Source organism: Astatotilapia calliptera, chromosome 22 (genome assembly GCF_900246225.1).
Source record: "Astatotilapia calliptera chromosome 22, fAstCal1.2, whole genome shotgun sequence".
Classification (NCBI taxonomy): Eukaryota; Metazoa; Chordata; class Actinopteri; order Cichliformes; family Cichlidae; genus Astatotilapia; species Astatotilapia calliptera.
The window spans coordinates 17,906,071-17,928,905 of NC_039322.1; the positions used below are offsets into that span (position 1 = coordinate 17,906,071).

Below are 22,835 nucleotides of genomic sequence, written 5' to 3' on the forward strand. Positions count from 1 at the left end.
CATGATGGCATATGTCAGAAGCTTCCGATCCACTCGTATTTTCCCACAGAAGAGTTTACTGACAATAACCTGAAAAGGAGAAAATATCCAAAGAGTATCCAACCTGGCACTAGCAAGGTGTACCTAATAAAGTGGCTGATGAGTGTATTTATTTCGTTTTTTTAAGCTAATTTTTCTAAAGTTATTGATCACACTTTTCTTGCAGCCACATCTTAGTGTCTTAAACATTGCTCAGTTTCTAGATTGTAGGCAAGAACTGATATTGCATACTGAATACCAAATATATAGTCATATAATATGTGCATTTATCAGCAGACAGCACATAAAAGCAGCAGTAAACAGAGCAACAAAGTAAAGAGCCTGCTTTCACAGACTGAAAATCACAGTTTTATTTCAGGTATTTCACAGTGAAATATAAATGTGAGGTATTTCAGGATTTAAACAAATGTGTGTTCACTGAACAGCTAATCTACAACCGTAAGTAATCAGACATTACAAAAAACACACAAGTCATATTTAATAGAGCAATGGTGCAAAAGCATGTAGCCAAAGAAAGTATCAAAAGAAAATGTAAAGTTTAGATGACACTAATTGTAAGTCTACAGATGTTTGGCAGATGTGCCTTTTCATTGTAAACAGTGACTGGTGAGTCCCATTCTGAATGATAATCAAATATTTTCATTGGTGATTGATTTGTATGCATTTACAAATATGTAACAATGAGATATTTACATTTATCACTTCTATATTTCAACTTTGTAATAAAAAAACAAACAAACAGAAAAATGTTCCCACTGGAGAGAACTGAAAGCTGAAATAAGTAAATAAATCAAATACAAAAGTTTGAACATCAAATAGCATGAATTGTAGTTAAAGGTATATATTTTCTATATAAATCTATTTTTGTAACATTAGAAAATGGAGAAAATATATATGTAAACCAGCTCGTCATGCCACAAATGCCACCACAGAGAAAAGCCGGATTTCCTGTGATGCTTCGGCAATTTGATAAATAAATACTTTATAATCCTTCAACATCCACAGTTCGGGAGTTTACAAACGGGGGATGTGTTAAATTAGATGAAAAGAAGTCCGCCCGTCTTTCTGACTGTGCAGAAGATGCAGAAACTGACTGACAGCTGAAATAGCGACCTCGGTGCCCCCGGTTACAATTCAGGATTCTAGGAGCGCCGCTCCAATCCGCCCAGCAACTGTCGCGCTGTTGGACAAACTGTGTGCCTTTTCACTGGCTTGGAAACTCAACTAGTTTCTCAAGTTCTGATGCTCTGGATTACACAGATTACGACACGGGCCTCCTCCCATTTCTTTGTTTTTTAAGAGTATTCACAAAGATAAAGTGCATATAATCTTAAGATGCTCAAAGTGAGGAGAGAAAATCTTTCAAGCCCCCCTTCTTGGTGCCCTGGTTGTCCTCTTGCTGGAGAATCTTGCTTAGATTTCGGACAAACCAGTTTCTAATTTTAGGAGGCTTGGAGGAAGCTGAGCCTGAGCCTGATCCTGAAGTGGTAGTAGTGGAGGTGGAGGTGGAGGAGGAGGAGGAGAATCTAGAGAGAAGGAAGAGTTCAGTTAAGAGTTACAGTAACTTAAGATTTTGTTGGTTAGCAGGAAATGTTAAAAGCAAGCTATCACCAGCGACACGATCCGAAAAACGTGGAACCAACACGTGCCGCCCGCACATCTTGTTCCCTTAATGCTGACTTAATAGAAACTCAATCACTCAAATCCCAACATGCCTGACACATCACTGTCTCATATGTCTGCAGAACCAACTAAGTTTAATCAAGCAAGGCTGTAACTAAACTTTTGGCTCTGCGCATATTAGTAACAGCAAACCAAAATAAACTTACCTCGGTGTATGAGCAGGCGCCCTGTCCTTGCCAGGAGTCTTGTGGGCATTCATGCTGGATCTGCTGGTTGACTGTGGGGTTTTGTGCTTGCCAGCACTCCCTGGTGTGTTGTGGGTCTTAGCGAAGGTAGCTATAAAATCCCTGTTCACCCCCTTGTACCTGGATGTCTTATTGCAGGCATGGCAGGTGGCCATCTGGGATAAGGAGAAGGAAAGGAACATATCCATTAATAATGCATGCTCTGCGTCTACACTGCGCTCATACACAATGAGGTTTTGAGGTGAAGGCATACATGGCATCCCCAGAGGAGTACTTGGAAGGAAATCCGTTGAAACTTCTTGTGTATAATTTCAACAAATTATGTAAATCCTAGAGAGGAAGGTGAAGCTTTTTGTCATTCTAGCTATTATTTTTCATCAAAACTCACCATTTCCACAGTTTAATGGCTTTCTCTGGGACGCACAACAGTTTGGTGTGGACTTGGGCCTGACTAGCTGTAATAAAAATGGTGCACATGCCACAGGTGACGCAGGCCAACCCGCAAGCCTCACAGATGTCAGGGACACGTACTGACATCTCAAAGCTGAGGAAAAGTTTACAGTGAGGTAGAGGAAGCTTACTAATGACAGGAGATTCACTTAACAGCTGAGGCTCTTCCCACTGGCTGTGCCAAAGATAATTTTACCAATGAACATTGCAGATATGAAAATAGTTGGACTGCTTGAAGCAGGATGGGAAAACAATGTGTTTAGCCTATGAGACGGCAAGGTGGGGCTGTTGCCATGCAATTTCGCCTATTCAGGGTACACTGCAATGTGGAAAGGTTACAACGGGTAACAGATCAAAGACTCGCAGAACTTTGTGCTCAAGAAAAACAAAACTGTACTAATCAATAAATTAGATGTACCATGCTCACATTCAGCTTCATATTCTTATTCTGTGATTTAAAGGTGTAGCTGTGCATGACTCGCAGATGCTATCAGAGCTGTTGGCTAGTTCTTTCTAGTTTAACTCTATAACATTTTTTCCCCTACAACTTCTCTGATGCTTGAGCTGAGCCTACTGTTTTATGTAATTCAAAATAAGACACACTGCATTCAAATAAAATATAAACTCCATGTAAGGCAAAACAAGTAGCAGGAAAGTTGCAAGGTAGAACTACAGGTCAGGAGATCCTTGCAATTTAAGACAACATGCATAATAACTCTTGGCCTATGACTGTGTGTCCAAGTGAAATGGTGCATGAAACAGCAGTACATGTCATGGTGTGCACACAGGCTGTTAATAAACCATCAATGATTAATCAAATAAGTTATGGAATCATAATGTGACTCGGACAAACAGATAAAAAACAAAACAACTGACTGCTATTGTAAGCCACAATTACTTTATATATACTCTTCAGTATTAGGCAGGACTTCTTATCAATTGCAGCCCATTATAAGACACCACAGAATGAACTGAGTGATGGTAACAATATAGAAAATCATCCCAGCATCATGACCCTGCTATAATTATAAGATATGCCATTTTTTTCTGCTGTTTTAACAAATGTCAAATAACTTCAGCTAACTCCAGCACAGGAAAAATAAAAATCTTGAACAGAAGAGCCATTTACACTTTTTTTCCTCTTAAGTAAAACTTTATTTAAAGTAGCAAATGCAGTGCACAGTGTTCAATAAAACCTCAATATCCCTCCAAAATCTAAGCATAAAAAAATCCCAGTAGTGACAGAAGCTATCCAGAGTTGCCACAACATTAGAACTGGTTTGAACAGACCACCGCTGCAGAGGTCAGCAAATCTGAGCCAAACTGTTGACAGTCCTGAATGCTGAGGAGATGGAAAACTCACCGACACAAATGTAGCCATTTCAGATTCTGACAGGTGTCTACTGCCGAGTGTTGGAGAGTTGGGTTTCAGTGAACCAGCACTTAGTTCTGGGTTCCTCTTCGTTTTTACCGCACCGTTAGAGAAGTGTTTACTAAAGGAGCCTGCCAGTCCCGCTTTATAGTGACAAAGCCAAGCAACTGACCCACCCATCTGTGCATAGGGGTGTGGCTCAATGAGGACTGACCAATGCTCTGTGAAGCAGATGGACTAAATAACCCCAGACTTTCTCTAGAGGATGGATCGCAGTGTTACTAGTGCATGCAAGATCTTTTGATTAAGTCTATTTGTTAACAAAAGATCCAAACTCAGAACACTTGCATTTAGTAAATACTGCTGAATAACTGATAATTTAAATGCTGTTTATTATTTACTTGTACTCTAGATGTAACGTGAAACAGATTCAAACCACAAAGAATTTTGTGTTCAAGCAAAAATAAAAAATAATATAAATAAAAAACCTGTACTGAACAGGAGTAGCTTTGCATAAACACACCTAACATGCAGCAATTAATAAAGCACAATAATAGTGCACTATAATCATTATTTCTGTTTAAATAAATGTGCTTGGTGTGGCCCATCACGTCATCTGATTGACATGACGGGCTGGATCTGATTGAAATAAGACATTTTAAGTAGTTTCCTCTGGCCTTTAAGCCACCTTTCTTCTGACTGGCTGCCTCTTGCAAACTGAAGGTTTAAATCTGACGTCAACTGTGCTTAGATATAACTCTGTACCCCGAGATGAGGCAAAGCACATGCGTTGTGCGTGTGCTCACTAATTGAAACATTAATCCATGTTTAGTATGAGCACTCACCATTGTAGCAGTACATGTAGGACACAAAAATAAGGAAAGGCATAACTGGCTGCCTTTTAAGAAGTTATCTTGGGTCAGTATTTTAGAAATGTGGAATTTCTAATCTATGCATTGTATGTGGTTTGAATATGAAGATTTTATTATTGATGGTTTTTGAGTAGCCCTGTGATGCACTGGTGACCTCTTCTGAGTGTACGCCACCTCCTGCTGTATGACAGCTCAGACAGGCTCCAGCCCTCGATGGATAGATGGATGGATATCTCCTAAACTGCAGTTATCTTATAAGGAGTCTAAAATAAATGTAGAAAGGCACATTCAGCTGAGAGAGGACATTCAACAGTGAAAAAAAAAAACCTTTCCTCAAACAAAGTATTCCAAACTTGGAATAACTGGTGCTGTTCAGTAAAGTAGGCACACAAAGTCTGGAGTATCTATAAGCAAAGTAATGCACTAATATTAAAAAGGTGCAGGTGTATAAAGATGTTATACTGGAACTAGTTTCTGGTCACATAGAGACATTTTAGACAAATGGATAAAATAGTTATATTAGTTTTGCAGGAAGAATCCATCCTGCTTTTTCCCCTCAGGCCAAACAGATTAGATCTGATTAGTTATGAATTTCGTTTTCACAGTTAAAATATTTGCATGGCACAAACCACTGAAAACAATATTTGGTTGGAGTTGGAGGAACTGACTTTTTAAATAACATAGTTTTTTTGCAGCAATGTAAAATAGTTCATAAACACTCCTTGCATGCAGTTGCATCATTACTGTGATGCACTTGAATAGAGGGTTGTAAGTTTTGGCAGATTCCTGGCAGTGACCTCCAATCGTGTTTGAGTTACGGGATGTGAAACCGCCAAATTCAATGTGGATAGTTCCAGTTTTAACCTCCTCCTATCCACTTACATAAATGTTGTGATGCGTACCGTTTGCTTTATTGCACTTTCATATAATCTTTCCATCACCACTTCCTGTTTCTGCAATGATCAAACAATTTCTTCCCATACATCATTAAATTTTTATCTAACCAAATCATAACAGGGGGTATGGGGGTATATCATTAAGCAGAAAACTAATTGCTGTTCTGTTATAGATGATATAGCTTCAATTGTAACACATGCTGTAAGTAATAAGAGCTGGAGACATTTAGGTGACAACGCAGATTTTCGTGTTTCAACTTTTGACGACTATGATTTCTTCAAATGATTACTCCAGGGGAGGGAGGGGTGCACATAGTTAATGGTGGGCTAGATCAAACACAGAGAGACAGCTGGTTGCAGATGGATGTTTACAACTAGGATGACCTCATGCTGTTTATCCTCTCCTGGCCTCGCTGTCATTAGCCAGCTCGAATGAAGCGCTGATATGACAGGATCTAAAAATCTTTCCCTAATAAAAAAGTGTGTGCATGTAAGTGCACAGCGGAGATGCTAATCAGCAACTGGAAAGTGCCTAGGAAATGACGCTGTCCACTCTCAGACGACAGTGACGGTAAGGTTGTTGCATAGTGATAAGAAATCATGACAACCTAAAACGCAATCCTAGTCACGTGTACCTGTTTAATTTACGCTAATCCTTCGACATGCGGCGTATGCACTTGCAGAGCCACACGTGAATCGGTGGCAGAGAGAGATCTGATTTCCTCATCTTGGCATTCTGGCAGCAGACAAACCAGCGCATTGGCCAACCAAGCATAAGGCTAATGCGGATAAACAACCACCTATATACACCCCAAGGGATATTAAGCATTTTATTTATTTATTTTTTTGCAGAAAGTAAGGTTCCCGTTCAATTTCATGCCATGATTTTAATGCCAGGAGTGTGTAATTGCCTCTAAACTGTGCAGTCTTGCAGCGGCTCTTTCTGCATATAAAAATAATAAAGCTCAAGTCATAGATTAATGCACGACTTCCTGAACGAAAGAACGCAGGTCTAAGTTACGAACGGTGTAATGGTTTGAACTTTAAATGAGCAAATAGACTGTTAGATAGTTCACAAAGGTGAAAACTTTCAATTTAAATAACCTGAGATCAATGAGATCCTGCAGCTGTAATTCTTGTAGTTCAATCTCTGGCAAGCTGACTGTTGTGTGTAACCCAATACTGTGACAAATGAGAACAGAGTTTAACATTCTCTGAGTCTAAAACAAAAAATCGAATCAAATAATCGGCCAGAACTTTTATTTTCTCTTCCAGAGCATACTGTACTTCTCTCCCAGCATACGACAAACATTCCTGCACTTTGCAATTGCTCATTTTCATGATTATAAGTAGTCAACATTGTTTGCAGTCAACATTGTTGACACACACACACACACACACACACACACACACACACACACACACACACACACACACACACACACACACACACACACACACACACACACACACACACACACACACACATCAATTCTGCAGATGGACCTTTCCTGCTAATAATAGCCTCTGCTCCATAAATACCTCCCTTCCTAGCTTTCTCTCTGCTGTCAGAGGTCAGCTTTGGTTGATTAATCTGACCTCAGCAGTGCAATACTGCCCAAGAGGAGGAAGATGAGTAGAGTAGCAGAGTGAGTCACAGAATGAAGCGTCTGTTAGGACTCCTAAAGTAGAAATATAAGTCATATAATTGTTTATCAGTGCTAAATGTCTATCGTGTGATGAGATGGTTCTGTTTTTGTGAACATCAAAGTATGATTATCCACATACGCTGTGTGTGAAAGTCATTCGAGACCGCATCAATACAACGCAATAAAGCTGAAAGCAGAAGAGCAGTTGGGGATCAATACGAGGCAAGAAGTATAAACTTTCCTCTCGCCATGGCCTTGCTCTGTGATTGGGTGCATGCAGCCACTTAGTCACACTGTCTGGAGGCAGGCAGGCTGGTAAATACACAGACACCTGATCTGAATGCAGATCTCCTGCATGCTGCCATAAAAACATATCTGTTTCTCTCTTTCTTTCTCGCTCTCTTGTCAGTGATAAAGGTCACATTTTGTCCTGCGTCGCACAAGCCGGTCAGCCTCAAGAGCCAAAAACAGCAAACGCCGGGAAACAGCTTCAAAGACGTGAAATGATGGTTTACCCGCAGTCCTCAACAAACTTATTTCCAGTCAGCCAGATTAGATAAAGAAAAAAAAAAAACATTCTAATTCTTCATAATAACTCCCATGTGAGTTTTTATCAACATCTGCTGCCTATGCTAATCTGATTTCTAATACTCCAGAGTGAAAAGTGTTTGCAGGTTCTTTTAGATATGGAGAGGAAAAAAAACTACAGTAATGTATAAAGTCTTGAGGCATGCCTGATTTATTTATATTTTGCTTCCAAGGTGCCAGACTTTCTTGTAACTTTTAAAGTGGTCTTAAACAATAGTTCTGCAGGCTTTCGAGCGTCTTTCAAAGCTTTTCTTTAGACATTTGTTGTTTTTCTAAGAGGACTGTTTTCTTATTCATGAAGCCACTTAACACTGACCTGTGAATCTTTAACACAAGCAGCTAACTCAAGGGACAGCCCAATGTTGCATCTACACATAACACACAGCAGAGAACCCAAATTGTAGTTTTAGGCACTATCATCCCGTCACAAAAACACATGGCAAAAATGAAAATCTGGGCACGGTGTGCAGTGTGTGCTGACAGAAAAAATCCAGCAAACCTGTCACAGGACCTGAGAGATCCATCTGGACATTCACTTAAATCTATCTACTACCTCAACCCGGATTGGAAATGGTCTCAGTGGAAGAGTGGCTGTCAAGAAGCCATTCTGGAGAAAGGGGAACAAGGAGAGAAGGCTGAGGTATGACAAATGACACAAGAACTGGACGGAAAATCAGTGGCAACAGATCTGATGGAGTGATGAATCCTAACTTGAAATTTTTGAATTGTAGTCAGTAAATGAATGGGATTATTTTGCAGCGATTATGTTTCTTTGGGAAATATCATACAAATGTTTATATTTCTCGTTTTTGCTTCTCTTCATTTCCCTTTTTCCTTCTTTTTTCCTTTTATTTCACAGCCTTAAAGGTACGGGCTAATTACCCTGAATGTACAGATCATCTGTAATCCTTTTCTTTTTGTTTATATGTATAAAAGAAAAGCTCTTGTAGGGAGGTGGTTATGAGCAGTGATGGGAATAACGGCGTTACAAGTAATGGCGTTACTAACGGCGTTACTTTTTTCAGTAATGAGTAATCTAACTAATTACTATACCTATCTTTACAAGGCCGCTACCGTTACTAACAAGACAATGCGGTGCGGTCGCGTTACTATTTTTCAACAAACAGACGGTTGAAGCTGACAAAGTAAATAGTTTTTAAAGGTGAAATGTAGAGGGAAAATCAAAAGTAGTCAAAAATGGCCAATTATACCCTCATTTTTCAAGTAAAGCAATAGTTACTTTTCAAGTAATTAATTACTTGTATCTTGTAACTCAGGTTTTTCTTTTGAAGAAGTAACTAGTAACTATAATTAATGACTTTTTCAAAGTAACTTGCCCAACACTGGTTATGAGAGACGTACAACAGTGAGTGTCTACAGCCATCTATAAACACATGGTGGAGGCTCTGTCATGGCTTGGGGCTGCGTTTGAGCCAGTGGTGTTGGACATCTTGTCAAAACAAGAATTATGAAAACAGAAAAGTACCGTCAGAGTTTGCTAGACCATGAAAAACCACCTGGAAAGGATCTAATTGGCAACGACTCCCATTTTCCAACAATACATGATCCCTTTAAATCCAGGTATCCCAAACATACTGCTAATGCAATAAAAGCATAGCTGGATATAAAAACACATAATGGAACACCATCAGTCATGGGCAGGCCTACCAACAGCCCAGAACACAATATTATTAAAGCAGCATGAGAGACAGAGAACAGAAGAAAAGGCAGCCAACATTCAAAAAGAGCTCTGAATAAATAATAATAATAAAAAAAGTGACAGAAATACTTGTCAAAGTCCCTCAGACATTATCTGTTGAAGTTTATGCAAACCAGGCACTACATACTTTTAATATATTTATAAAATCATGCAGTTCTGAGTAGTTTGAGAATACAATAGCAACATTTGATGACCTAGAGCTGTCTGCATTTGTAAGTTTAAAACAAACAAACACAACCACAGAGTACAGTCTGCATTTAAATTTACAAAAATCTTTACCTTGGAGATATATCTCCACCCATCAGGCTGTTCAAAACACAGGTGAAGTTTTGAGGCTGAGGAATAAAGAAAAGAGCCCAGAGACAGATCTGGATTTAGAACTCTGCCCTGATTATTATAGAGATGACGAATGGCCCGTACTTGGCTTTACAGAAGACATGCAGCGAATGCCATTAATGCACACACGTGCTGACAGATTCAATTTCAGAAAGCGTATGATTCAAATGCTGGTGAGTGAGGATGCGAAGGCCGAACAGAGGGAACGCCAAGTTCCAAAGCAGACTTTTTAATAGTTGCATCAAGACGTTAATTGAGAGATGACATGCTGCAGTGGTACCACTTTAAGTTCTCTATATGGGGTTTATCCCGCATGTCTACTCAACTACAGACATGATGACAGTGGAGAGAAGAAAGTGTGGATGCTTAAAATAATTAAACTGTATGTTACATTATGCATATTTTGGTTTTCGTTTGCTCTTCAAGGATGTCAAGTTCAGCTGGCATCAGTTTCCCGTGACTCCTGCCATTGCTACGTACAGTATGTAGATGTTAACATATTTCAAATGCTTTACTTAAATACCCACACACGTGGCACAAGAGTGAGTGTTTCCACCTCCCACTGTGACTCCTCTGTTTGTATCGAAAAAATGCTTTCATCTCTAATCATCTGTCTTTCCCAATATTTTTTCCCCTCTTGTAATCCTGCTCCCCCTCAGCGGAACCTTTTCTGCTCCCTGACAGCAAACAGGCAAAACACCAGCTAGACATCGCTGCCTCCTGTTTCCTGTCATGGCCTCAAGCGGCACATTTTCCACTAAAGATAAATGAAAGCGAAATGTGGTGAAGACATGGCCAAGAAAGGAAGGAGAAATGGAGAAAGCATAATGTGAGAGGTCAGATTGTGGTCGGGTAGATGAGCTGAGATAGAACTTAAGAGAGAAGTAACAAGAGAGACTGGAGTGTGTAAAGGTACTAGAATGAGAGCTGGTCAGTGAGGTCAAGAAGAAGTGGTGACTTAAAAAATAAATCACAGATTTGAGTCGCATCAGAAAGATGGCTCCGTGTGTAATGTGCCAAAAACAGAACGACTGGTCTGTCACTTTGCTCCTTCATATCTGGTTCATCTTGTATTCTGAAAATGAACTGAATGAGAATGAATAAAAGGACCAACAGAAATATTTTTCCTAATGCAGACATGCACTAATCACCTGAAAAAACATGAAAGCACAGAATACATTTTCCTTGTGACAAGCAACTCTGATAGAAAGTCTAAAACTAAACTCAAGGAGGAAGAAGAGAAGAATGCAGGAGGACAATAGGCTATTCTTCGCTCCATTTAGGGTCTCTGCCTCTTTTGTGGCGCTGCATCCAACCTATTCCCAGATCCACTGCTGGATAACCCGCTCAGCACGCATAAACAAAGTGATTTATCGCAGCACTAAGACAACTTCACAGGGCTGAGGAAAGCCTGTCATGCACTGGCATCCCACCATAAGGGCAGCACGCGCGCGCGCGCGCACACACACACACACACACACACACACACACACACACACACACACACACACACACACACACACACACACACACACACACACACACACACACACACCAAACGGCAATAGCAATACAGTGTGAAATCAAGGGGATTTACACCCTGGAGTATAAACGCTGCAAATCGCTTGTGTGCATGACTATAAATTTGTATTTACTGGTCCAGTGGTCCCTTCTGATGTTTGCATGCTTACATTTTAGCTAGAAAAGCTGCTCTTTTAAATTTACTGCAAAAATACACTGTTTTAAGGCATGTGCATTGAAAATGGCACCTATTACAGCAGGGTGCAGCATCCATATAGGGTGAAGCATGCACATAGGGTGGAGCATGCACATAGGGTGGAGCATGCACATAGGGTGGAGCATGCACATAGGGTGCAGCATGCATATAGGGTGCAGCATGCATATAGGGTGCAGCATGCACATAGGGTGGAGCATGCACATAGGGTGGAGCATGCATATAGGGTGGAGCATGCACATAGGGTGGAGCATGCATATAGGGTGGAGCATGCATATAGGGTGGAGCATGCATATAGCGTGCATGTTCAAGATTATTCACACTGCTTCAATGTTAAAGAGTTTAACTGATAATTTGTGCAAAGACTTTCTAAATGCAGGTAAGTGAGAGAAATGCAAATATGAAACTATAAAAGATCGATAAAAATATTGACATTATTGACAACAAATCTCATCCACAAAAAGGCCCCGTAACTGTTCTGATGCTTCTGAAAACAAATGAGCGCACAAGAGAAATGAGTCTTTGCATCTACAAATAGTCATACGTTGTTTAAAATAAACACCTGTCTCCTGCTCAAGATAAAAAAAACACACAAAGGTAAATTTACACAACAGACTTACGTGGCTGACCGTAAGAGGAGACTAATATACTGTGTACACAGCCATAACACTTGACTCTGGCCCACTGAAATGAAGCAATTAAAAAATGAAACAACAACAACAACAGGTGCCAAATTCAATGGTCACTGTGACACATTTCATTTCTCATTCTGTGGATTATTTTTCATGCATTTGGAAAATAATAAAATAATGATTCCCCTTTTATGCTCTAACTATGAAACCAAGTGGATGCCAATCTTTTTATCCAAGCTCGTGCTGAGCCCTTCTTCCTGTCAGAGCTGCTTTGCTCTTTTCATCAGCGTCGTGTCAAGGAGGAAAAGCAAAGGAAGCTTTTCACATTCCACCTCTTATCGTCACGACTCTATCAATGTGCATTTTAAGCATATCAGCTTGCTATCGCCCTTTTACTGAGCACAAGTCTATCATGACCCGCATGTGTAGCTTGACTTGCTGTCTTTTGAACATTGGGCAGGCTAGTGACCATGAAAACAGAGGTTAAAAATACCTTGGAGGACATTCTTGGCGCCATATTGGTTTACGAGGAAGTCATGTGATGGACAAACATCCACACTGTTCATCGTGATGATTGTTGACAAATGAGTCGGCGGAAACGTGAATAATCACGGCTCAATGTCTTTAAGAGTGGCCTTCAGTATAAAACACACAGCATAGTTCTGTTTAGCTACGAGTTTAATAACAGGGGAGCCACACACGCTTAAGGACAGGATGTCTGGGACTGATTGGACCACATGTGTGACAGCAGATCCATGATCCCACGACCCATGCGCTGGCTTTGGAGGCCATTAAAATACAGTGAACTAATTGTCATGTTAAAGAAACCAGTTTGAGCATGACTTGAGTTTGATTTGAGCTTTTTAACATGGCGTGATAGTTCTTTTCAAGCTCCTAAGACTACCACAGACACTACCGCAGAAACCTACACAGACATTGTGCCCAGCCCTTTATTTCTTTGTTGTTATTTTATCTAACAAGTATAGCAAGTATAGCTTGTTCACCTTACTATCATGTTGTGTATCCTTCCTTGATCCAGGATCTGATAAATCTCTTTATCAGACCCCCAATCTCACCTTCACAACAGCCCTTAAAAGTAGAAGTGCTGCATTAGAAATTATAACACAAGGTCCCAGCTCTTTTTGCAGTCCATGATTTGACTCCTTTCACCTCATCTACCTGCCTTTCTCCCTCTTGCCCCTTTTAATATTTCGAACTTCATTCTGCATTTATTCCTCTCACTATCTTTCTTTTTTTTTAATCCTGCTACCGCTCTCATTCTCTATCTACCTCTTAGCCCTCAGAGTCAACAGATACAAAGTGGAGAGTGGGTTCAAAGTGCTTTTTGTCGTGAATACCTGCATACTAAATGAACCAGACCAGATTTTAATGATGCAGCAGCATTTCCACTAAAGCTGCTCTTCATTAGGCTGATGTCAGATCGCTAGAGGGGCTCTTCAGTGCTATCACCGGTGCTGGGGAAAATGACCCTATAGCTGCATGCTCCATCACTAGCTTCCTCATCTAAATGGGTTTATCAGTAGAGTGGGTGTGTGCTGGCCAAAATCTGTTTTTACATTTTATTCTTGCTTGGTGCCATCCATTAAGACGACAGACAAAGGGGACCACTATAACAATTTGGGAGAGGACTGTGGGGTGAACAGAGTGAATGTTGACAAAGCACTCTCTAGCAACATTAGCTCTTACAGTTAAGCCTAATGGGACAACTGTAAGGCTGGAGCAGTAAGTGGAGCGCCATAATGATACCAGACACTTTCTGTGGAATGAATACTAATGACTTCATCGATTTAAATGGCAAAAATGGCTCAAAAAATAGATTATGAGACAATTCAGGACTAGTTAAGTTATAATAAACTGATCATTCTTTTTCTTCTTTTTCTTTTGCATCCAGGCTTCTGCTTTTCTTGTGGAGTTTTCCTGTACTTCATGTGTCTGTGAGGTTTCTCTTCAGATACTCTGGCTTCCTCCCGCAATCTTAAGACATGCATGTTAGGAAACCCGGTGATGCTAAATTGGCTGTAGGTGTGAATGAGAGGATGAACGGTTGTCTGTCCCTCTGTGTTAGCCCTGTGACAGACGGATGACTTGTCCAGGGTGTACCCTGCCTCTCGCTCTACAAAAGCGAGAGGCAGGGCAGTGTAGATCTCCCCTGGCTCATTTATGCTCTGAGGTCAATAATAGCTACAGAATAAGCAGTCAAGTCCACACTAAAGTCCAAGTGATATTTAAGAGAATACAATCATTAGAATATGGCGGGTTATCAGAAGCAGCCGTATTACCAACAATTAAAAAAATACAGATTTCACAAATAAATCACATATCAGCAGCTATCCCACATATCACAAAATAACTACTGACCTTTAGTTTAACATCACTACAGCTGAGGAAACTGTTCAGCCTTAAAGCTGGGATTACTTGGTTAAACCGAGTAAAGACTCAACACGGAGAAGCATGCATCATATAACCAGAACAAACTCCCAGACATAACCAGAGGTGTGCTCTGCTCTTTTAAATCCATGTTTGCCATGCGTTGCTTCCTTTTTTGGAGAGATTTCTTTATATCTCGCACTGCACTGGACTCGTCCGTGATGTTTACTCTTGTGTTTGGTGCTATCTTATTTTTTATTCTTTGTAAATACATGTGTGCCTTTCTTTTATGTTCCTTTGGCCCTGCATGTTTTATGTAAAGCACCTTGTGTTGCCTTGGTTTTGAATTGTCACTTCCATTGTACTCCTGAACAATATGCTGCAGTGCAGTAAAACACATAATCAGGTGCTTAGATTTGTAGTTTGTTTGCCTTCTCACCAGTACCGACGAGGACTTCTGGAAGCGGCACAGCAGATTTTTCTGCACCAGGCTGAGCCGTTTGCCTCTGGCCTTCCTGAGCAGGACACTTTGCACCCGTGCTGATGGACGCTGCTTGGGCCTCAGCCGCACATGGTGATTGTCAGGGTGGAGCCACTGGCAACAGTACGGACACACCCCAGTGTTGTGCAGCATACTGGAGAACTTTTGTTTCAGAGGTCCTGAAAGCAAATGAAAGACACAGACAATCTAAAACGTATCTTTTGAACAAAATAACAATCAAACAACCAAAAATTGCTGAAATGGACAGTACTGCACAAAAGTCTTTTGATCATTTGATTGTTGGGTTTTTCTCTGTATGTATTATTGTAGGGTCCACAATACAATATAAAGCGCCTTGAGGCGACTGTTGTTGTGATTTGGCGCTATATAAATATTGAATTGAATAAATTGAATTGAAAATCTTGAGCCACCCTCCTTTTTGTCTTACATTATCTTCCAAGTAACTAGATTTTCTTGGAATTTTGAAAGTGCTCTTGAGCAATAGTTCTCCAGGCTTGCTTAAGGTCTTTCAAGGTTTTTCTTTGGCCAATAACTAGTTGTTTTTTTGGTTTTTATTCCTGAAGACTACTTAAAAAAAATGAAAGCTATCTCAGAGAGTTCAGGTTGTGTTAAAGAATAAAGGAGATCACACCAGATATTGACTTTCAGACTCGTTAGAATTGTACAAACATTTCCAAATATAAAGAAGCGAGGGGTAGCTCAAGGTTTTTGCACAATACTATATGCAAGCGTGAGACTGGCCCCTTACAATTTAAACAACGAGGAAATGAGATTTATAACAGAAAGGTGATAGTTTGATCTTGGAATTATCATTTAATAGTCGATATTTCTATTTCCATAGAAAAATGTGATCATTTTAATAGAACTCCAAACAAACACCACGTTACTTAGTTTGGGACGAGTCTTTGTGCTATTTAAGGAGAAAAGTCTGAGGAGTCTTACTAAATGGCACCACTCCCGTTTTATGTGGTTTCGGCTGGCATGGGTCTGAGAGTTTGTGTGTCTGTGAGTGTCTACGTGTGGGTGTTTGATTCCACTGGGCAGTCTGTTTGAGACAGCTGGCTGCCTCTGAGTATTTGGCGGAGGATTTAGTGAGTTTTATCAACCTTGACAAGCCAGTGACAAGGTCCTACTTACTACTGCATTCTGTGCGTGCTTATTACACTCTGGGGCAGAACTGATGAAAACATGCAAAAGTGAAACAGGAAGAAGAAATTTTAATGAAACGGGAGTTCGTTCAAGGACTCACGTCTCCGTGAACTTACCGTTAGCCTTTAAAGACCCCTGCCTGGGAATGAGAAAGAGGAGACGAGTTTGAGACTTCAATTATAACCGAGTTTATGTCAAAACACAACAACACGATCATGAGGCATCATTTTAATAATGTACATCTTGTATATGTGCATTTTTAAAATACTTTATTTGTCATTTAACGTGCATGTATCCTGAAATGCTCCTCTCAATTTACATCACAACAACTCCTGTAACGCTGGACCAGTGAAAGAAACAAGGTAAGAGACAGTGTGATGGAAAATATTGAAATAAATATGTTTATTGCTTGCATATTTGCATAAAATAGATGTTTGCAAACACACAAATTACAAGATGGAAACAATTTTTGGGGACGGGAAAAAAAAAAAAAAAAAAGACTATCTATTCCCATTATGTGGAGTGGAAAACATGCAACCGGAAAAACTGGTCTCTCCCAAACAATACGGGGCAGCTTTCCAAACCAATTCAGTGGCTTCACCGCCCATGCGGCTGCCCCCGCTTTGGGAACACTCGCAATGAGATATTTTAACTGAGTCACAACTAAGCCACACTAAAATTAGCTCAGGGCTTAAATCGATAAAGGGACATTTATTGTCCGGCTGCACGTGTGTCAGGGACAGACAGAAATAGGGCTGTCTGCTTATGGAAAGGGAGGAGGGCGCGCGGGGTCGGCTTTAATCTGGAGTTAACCTACGGGCCTTTGCCGCGGCGTCTGGTGGCAGTCGTTTGTTTATACGCTCCGCCGGCATTCTCAACCGCGCCATATGTGAAACGGTGCATCGTACTGATGGATGATTTCAGATACAGCTGAGCACGCTGTGGGCTTTGCAACATATCTGTCATCAGTCACTGCACAGTCTGAATCACTGTCTCTAGATACTACCCCCAATTTAATAATCAGTGACTGGATTAAGCTGTCAGATTATATAGACGACCTGTCAGCAGATAATACAGGAAATGAAGAGAAACTGTATGAGGCCGATGTGGTGGATTGTCACTCTGTTGTGAAGTGATAATGACTCATGGACCTTGAACAATTCCAGAAATGCAGTTAGTTGTTCGGAAAGCTATTTAATCATTCTCTGCTGACATTTAAAAAAAAAAAAAATCCTTTTCAGGAAGTTAGTTGATTTACATTTCCCATGGTAGTTCACATCACCACTATACAGTATACATATTGATAACAAAAGCAAGAGCTGTTTGTTGGCATGAGATGAAAGACAATCCTCCAACAACCAGCCTGCTAAAAACAACTGAATGACTCAAGTTCGGAGACGAGGAATGTTTTTAGGGAATCTTTTTCTCCCTTACCACAGCTTCCTGAATGAGCCAGCTCTCCGAAAGGCTGCACCGCAAAGACTGCTTCCAGTGTGCAAATCTTATTAACATACTTGTCATGCATCTCCTTTTAAGTGCATGCTCGGTTGTGGCGATAAACGCTGAAGATACGCGTCCTACGGATGAACTGCTGACAGCTGGGAGATCAACGAAGCGCTAGAGGATGCAGTAGGGCAGTGAGGGGAAATTATGTGTCGGCTACAAGGTAATAATGTGATTATAGACAGAAGTGCTGTCTGCAGCATGAAATGAAAAGCATTATGAATATTTTATTGCTACCATCAGGGAAAACAACAGGGCCGCTGGCATGTCTTGAAAAACCTTCACCGGAGATTGTAACTCATTCAGATATTTAGACACAAAGGCCTAGCACAGGTAGCAGCTTCACAATCAGTCCTTGAAATAGTCTAGAAAGTGTGCCCCTCTACAGCACCGATTCACATGGTTTCATTCATCACCTGGACCTTACAGCGAAAGAGGCCAGCAGGTCCTTCTCAGTCTGAGGATCATTTGCTCCTGCTGAGAGAAGATGTAACAGGAGTGATACAGTACGAGAGGAAATGAGGGCAAGTGTTGGATAAAGGGAACGGAAGAGGGAAAAAGGCCTTTAAAAGGTGGTGACAAACAGCAGGAAAAAAATGCAGTGACAAATTTAACAAGACAGCGATGCCATGCTTAGTGATGCTGCCCTACAGGAGGAAGACTGGGTTCAAATCTCCTGGATGGTTGAATTTGAACTTCATGCCGCAATCCAAAGACATGCATGTTAGGATAACTGGTGATTCTAGAATCGGTTCTGGATGTGAGCTTCATAAAGTGTTTTGAATAAATGTAGCTTTTTGACTTAAGCACTCGAGTGGTCAGTGAGGACAGTCAGCAATAGCTCGGCTTGGCTTGACGCAACTCTGTTTTTATGGTTTCCCATTAGGTGGTAATACCTAGGACCAAATATTTTTTTTGTAGCCACTTGCCCGGAGTTCCATGGGCGTCCATCAGCATTGGCTAGTCAGTGGAGTTACTCGAGGACTCATAAGAGTGACAAAAATCAAAACTGGTACTGTTGAAACGCAGCGATGAGGGAAATGGCTACATAAAAAACAACAGCGTGGTAACCGAGTCTGGAAAAAAAGCAATAAATATAGCCTGTGTCGTATACAAATGATGTCAGAGGACTTTCGACCTCCTTGCTGTAATGGCCCTACGCATATTGGAGTCAAGTTGAGTAGGTACTAATGAAAAAGAGGCTTAAGAGAATGCAATCCAAGCATATCTGGATTAACCTTTAATTCTTTGCCCTTTGGATAATTCTTTTTTTTAATGAGAGGTTTGTCATATTTCAGGCCTGCTTCTAGAACGAAATGACTGGGTGGGCATCAAAGATCGGTGAGGATGATCTCTGCCTACACAGCTTACTGGGGCTGAGGCTCTGAAGAGGCTGAAGAGGTCCACACTGAAGACGTTTTCTCCCGCTAAAAACAGTGTCCAGATGACCAGAATCGACTTACCTTTCCTTACCTTGATGATAGAGCATACATCAAGAAATGGCAGATATGAGTTGAAATAAAAATAACAAAAATGCTTTGTTGGCAGGTCAACTGGTGAACAAAAAACAAAAAAAGGCAACAAAATCATTGCTTCAAGCTAGCAAACAAGAGGGTTAGATTTCTCTGTTTACTTTGCAAATGTGGCATATAAGTTGATCCCAGGGTGAGCTGACAACACGTGGCTGATATCCTTCTACAAATCTACGTGTAAATCTGATATAGGGCATTCTATCAAAAGATACCTCAGCCTACACTCAGTTGACTTATGCCTTATGCACTCCACATATTCACATGGAGAGGCAGGGAGGTCCCAAAACAGAGCCACGCCACCAAATATAAACTACTGCAGATGGAAATATTAACCTTCTTTTGACTACATTGGTCCTGAATTAGGTTTGTTAGGCCGACTAAGTAGGTGATTTCTTTTGGGAATGTGGTATGTCACAGCCAAAATGAAGAAAACAATCAGAAGTTATTAAGGAACAATCATGCCTTGAAGCCCTCTTGCTTTTGCTATATATTTCTCCCACACTAATTACTCAAGAGTTCCAATAATATTAACCAACACACAGCAATTGCAGCTGTACTTCTAGACTGAAAACCATGTGAGGCCTGTGTGAGGACAATAAAAGACAAAACAAGAAACCAAAACAAGTTTCCAAATTGTTTGTCCAGCAGACGACATGCATATTTGTTTTGGTAATCAGAACAGCCAGTCAAGGTCTAGTTACCAGACACGCAACTATGATTACGAACTTACTGGAAAAAGCTTCACTGATTCAACAACGTGAGCCACAATAAGCACACCAAGTACTTGTACATCGAATTCGACAATAGGTGTAATGCCCCATGCAAACATACATACTAACTCATTCAGTCATTGGCCTGGCAGAAGGTGAAGACTGTGCCAGAAGGCAGTAACACCATCTCCTACAAATATGCGGAGTATGAGCGTATGAGTAATTGCGCACCCACAGAACAAACACTCCAGTGACGCATTGGCCTGCAGAAAGTGGAGACAGTGGAAACCCCCAAAGGAACACATGGACATGGTCGTAATTCCTCAGGATTCAGAACATCAATGCACTCTGATCACGTACACCAATGTATGCCGACTCAAATATTTTCAGTTCCTCTCCTGTCGCGGGTGCACGGTTTGATCAGTTGTGCATTCAAAGCATGCGTCTGAGGCTTTCATTCGTAGCATGAGTTCCTTCCTGTATGCTGCCTCTCATATTATCACTCGGATCACTTAATTAGCTCATGGCGCTAAGTGTACATTTTGGCAGTGGCTGTTCATTGTGTCTTCTCTGCCAGGCACTTTGGCATAAAACCAGTGAGGTCTCTGAGTTACAAAGCCAAACATTTAGATTTGTGTCCTGCCTGCTGGACAGCTGGTCAGAGTTAAATGTGTTCAAAATGTTCTCAAATACCACAGCTAATCATAGCCGGGGAATCTGGGGAACAGATCAATGTTATTAAAGCAGCAGTGGGTTCACACACATCCGGAAAACGACCCGGACTGGGGTTTTCACCATTAAAACCTCTGTTTTTCTTTCCATTCATGGTTCTGCCCACAAATTTCCTGGCTCAGGTAAGAGAGAAGACAAGCCAAAGGACACAGGGACATGGCTGAAACCCAACTAATGCACGAATCGCAGGAGTCCACACATATATGCACAGTCTAAGGATTGTGGAAAGAGCCTACACAGACATATGCACATTTTAAAACATTTTAGATGCATTAATGCTCAATTTAAACCCTAATAAAGAAGAAAAGTCTGTATACCAGCAAGTGGGCACAGCCTGAGCGCATGCATGAGCGCGCGCACACACACACACACACACACACACACACACACACACACACACACACACACACATACATACATACACACACACACACACACACACACATACAGACAAAGGCTTAAGAGGATTTCTCTTGAAATTACTTCCAGCTTTCACCACAACACGGCAATCACCAATGTCTGGAACGGCTATCAGACACCAAAATTTTGAAGTTCAAGAAGTGAACTGTAAATGATGAATAAAATCATAAAGTGGCTATAATAACTAATGTGTTTAATTCTGAGTAAAAATTCAAAGACTTAATTACAGGAATCTAAAAAGAATAAGACACCTTGGGAATGCTGGATCAGGGCTCTGTTTGGGTTTGTTTACCAACCATACAAGGATGAGGCTGAGGCTTACATACTGCCTGGCTCTCTTACCCGATGATTAGAGGGACTGTCTGCACCACCACCACCACTTTGTTTACTTCCTTGTGCTTTGATTTCAGAGCTTGTTAGGAAGGTGTCTCGTTCTCACCAATTGAAACCATTTCACCAAACTGTAATTCATTTAAATTGAAACTATCACTGAGGCATTGCAAACTTGCCCACAAACACGAGCAGCCACGGCTGGGACTCTCACATGGGCTCATGTCCAGCTACAGTAAGTCACTGTTGTAGAAGAACTACAGCAGGCTAAACTTCAGTGGAAAAGTACAACAATTCATGCTCCAAAACTTCAACACTATTGACACCTGAGGCACCACTAAAGACCAACATAAGCAGCAGCCACATCTTATTTTTAGACTTCACTGTATTATGTGTTTCTGCAGTTTCACTGTAGCCACCAGTGATCCGATTATCCTCGAGGTGACTGTAACACAAAAAGTTATAAAAAAGCAATGAAAGCACGAGCACATAACCCATTCTTATTTAAATTAACGTGTGAAAAAAGAATGAGAATTAAACAGTGGCTTAATATGTTAGACGTCAGAGCTCAACCAATCCCAAAATGATTGACAGGACATCAGTTACAAAGCTATAGTTCCTTATAACTGCGAAACTATAGCCTGAGTAATAAGGAACTATAATGGGGGCTACAATCATAATTTTCCCTGACATCATCGTCGAGCTAGAAACTTTCCCGGTCACACTGGGCGAACACCTCCACCTAGCGTCCACTTGCTAGCATCACAACAATAAAGGACTGCAAGTAAAATATACTTTTAAGTGGTATTCGTGTTTGGTTATAGTGAAGTATCTTACATGAAGAAGCGAGATAACTCCGGGCAGCTATCCTTATACAGCAGAGAAGCGTCCAGCAGAAAGTTGTTTGATTTTATCTCAGGAGAAATCTCCATTTTTCTGATGATGCACGTGAGAAAACGGAAACTCTCCTGCGAATGCAAATAAAAACTTCCTCCGTAAATGATTAGCCGGCTTAACAAGTACAAAGTGGAGACTAGACAGGCGTCCTTTCCACTACTGGAGAAGCTGCAGCGGAACGACTGTAGAAAATTCTAATTCTCATCAAGTCTGCATTGAGCTAACTAGCGTTCCAGTTAGCCACCTCCGGTCGCGAGATTCTGACGTTACTTGCATTGGATTATGGGAAACGGAGTAGTTAGGGAACACATGGCGGAGCGTATTGATTTCAACACCATTCTCTCATTTGATATTGCAAAAAAAAAAGAAGAAGAAGACTAAAACTAAAAAACTACAATAAAAAAATAATCGCATATCACTTGACACTGGGAATTAATTGAATGTTAAAATTCGAAGTTTAAACGATAAAGGCTATTTAGTCTAAGGTATCATCAATGACTGTAATGGCCCTGTTT

At 40.7% G+C, this 22,835-nt stretch overlaps 1 protein-coding gene across 1 annotated transcript; it reads right to left on the reverse strand.

Moving 5' to 3' along the window:
* Nucleotides 1-497: 497 nt before the first annotated feature.
* On the reverse strand, nucleotides 498-22,599 carry rmp24 (ribonuclease MRP subunit p24). The gene is made up of 5 exons (XM_026156688.1): nucleotides 22,261-22,599; nucleotides 16,313-16,335; nucleotides 14,985-15,205; nucleotides 1,869-2,062; nucleotides 498-1,565 (listed from the first exon to the last, which is right to left on the reverse strand). Exons 1-5 carry the CDS (start codon nucleotides 22,353-22,355, stop codon nucleotides 1,379-1,381), a joined length of 720 nt encoding a protein of 239 aa, XP_026012473.1. The 5' UTR covers nucleotides 22,356-22,599; the 3' UTR covers nucleotides 498-1,378.
* Between the last annotated feature and the right edge of the window lie 236 nt (nucleotides 22,600-22,835).

What these genes read in the sequence shown, in the direction of transcription:
- rmp24 (XM_026156688.1), bottom strand. Translation starts at nt 22,355, where the DNA reads ATGGAGATTTCTCCTGAGATAAAATCAAACAACTTTCTGCTGGACGCT. An exon ending in GAGTTATCTCGCTTCTTCAT is followed by an intron (nt 16,336 to 22,260) that starts GTAAGATACTTC and finishes TCTCATTCCCAG; the next exon opens with GCAGGGGTCTTTAAAGGCTA. An exon ending in AGAAGTCCTCGTCGGTACTG is followed by an intron (nt 2,063 to 14,984) that starts GTGAGAAGGCAA and finishes TCCTTATCCCAG; the next exon opens with ATGGCCACCTGCCATGCCTG.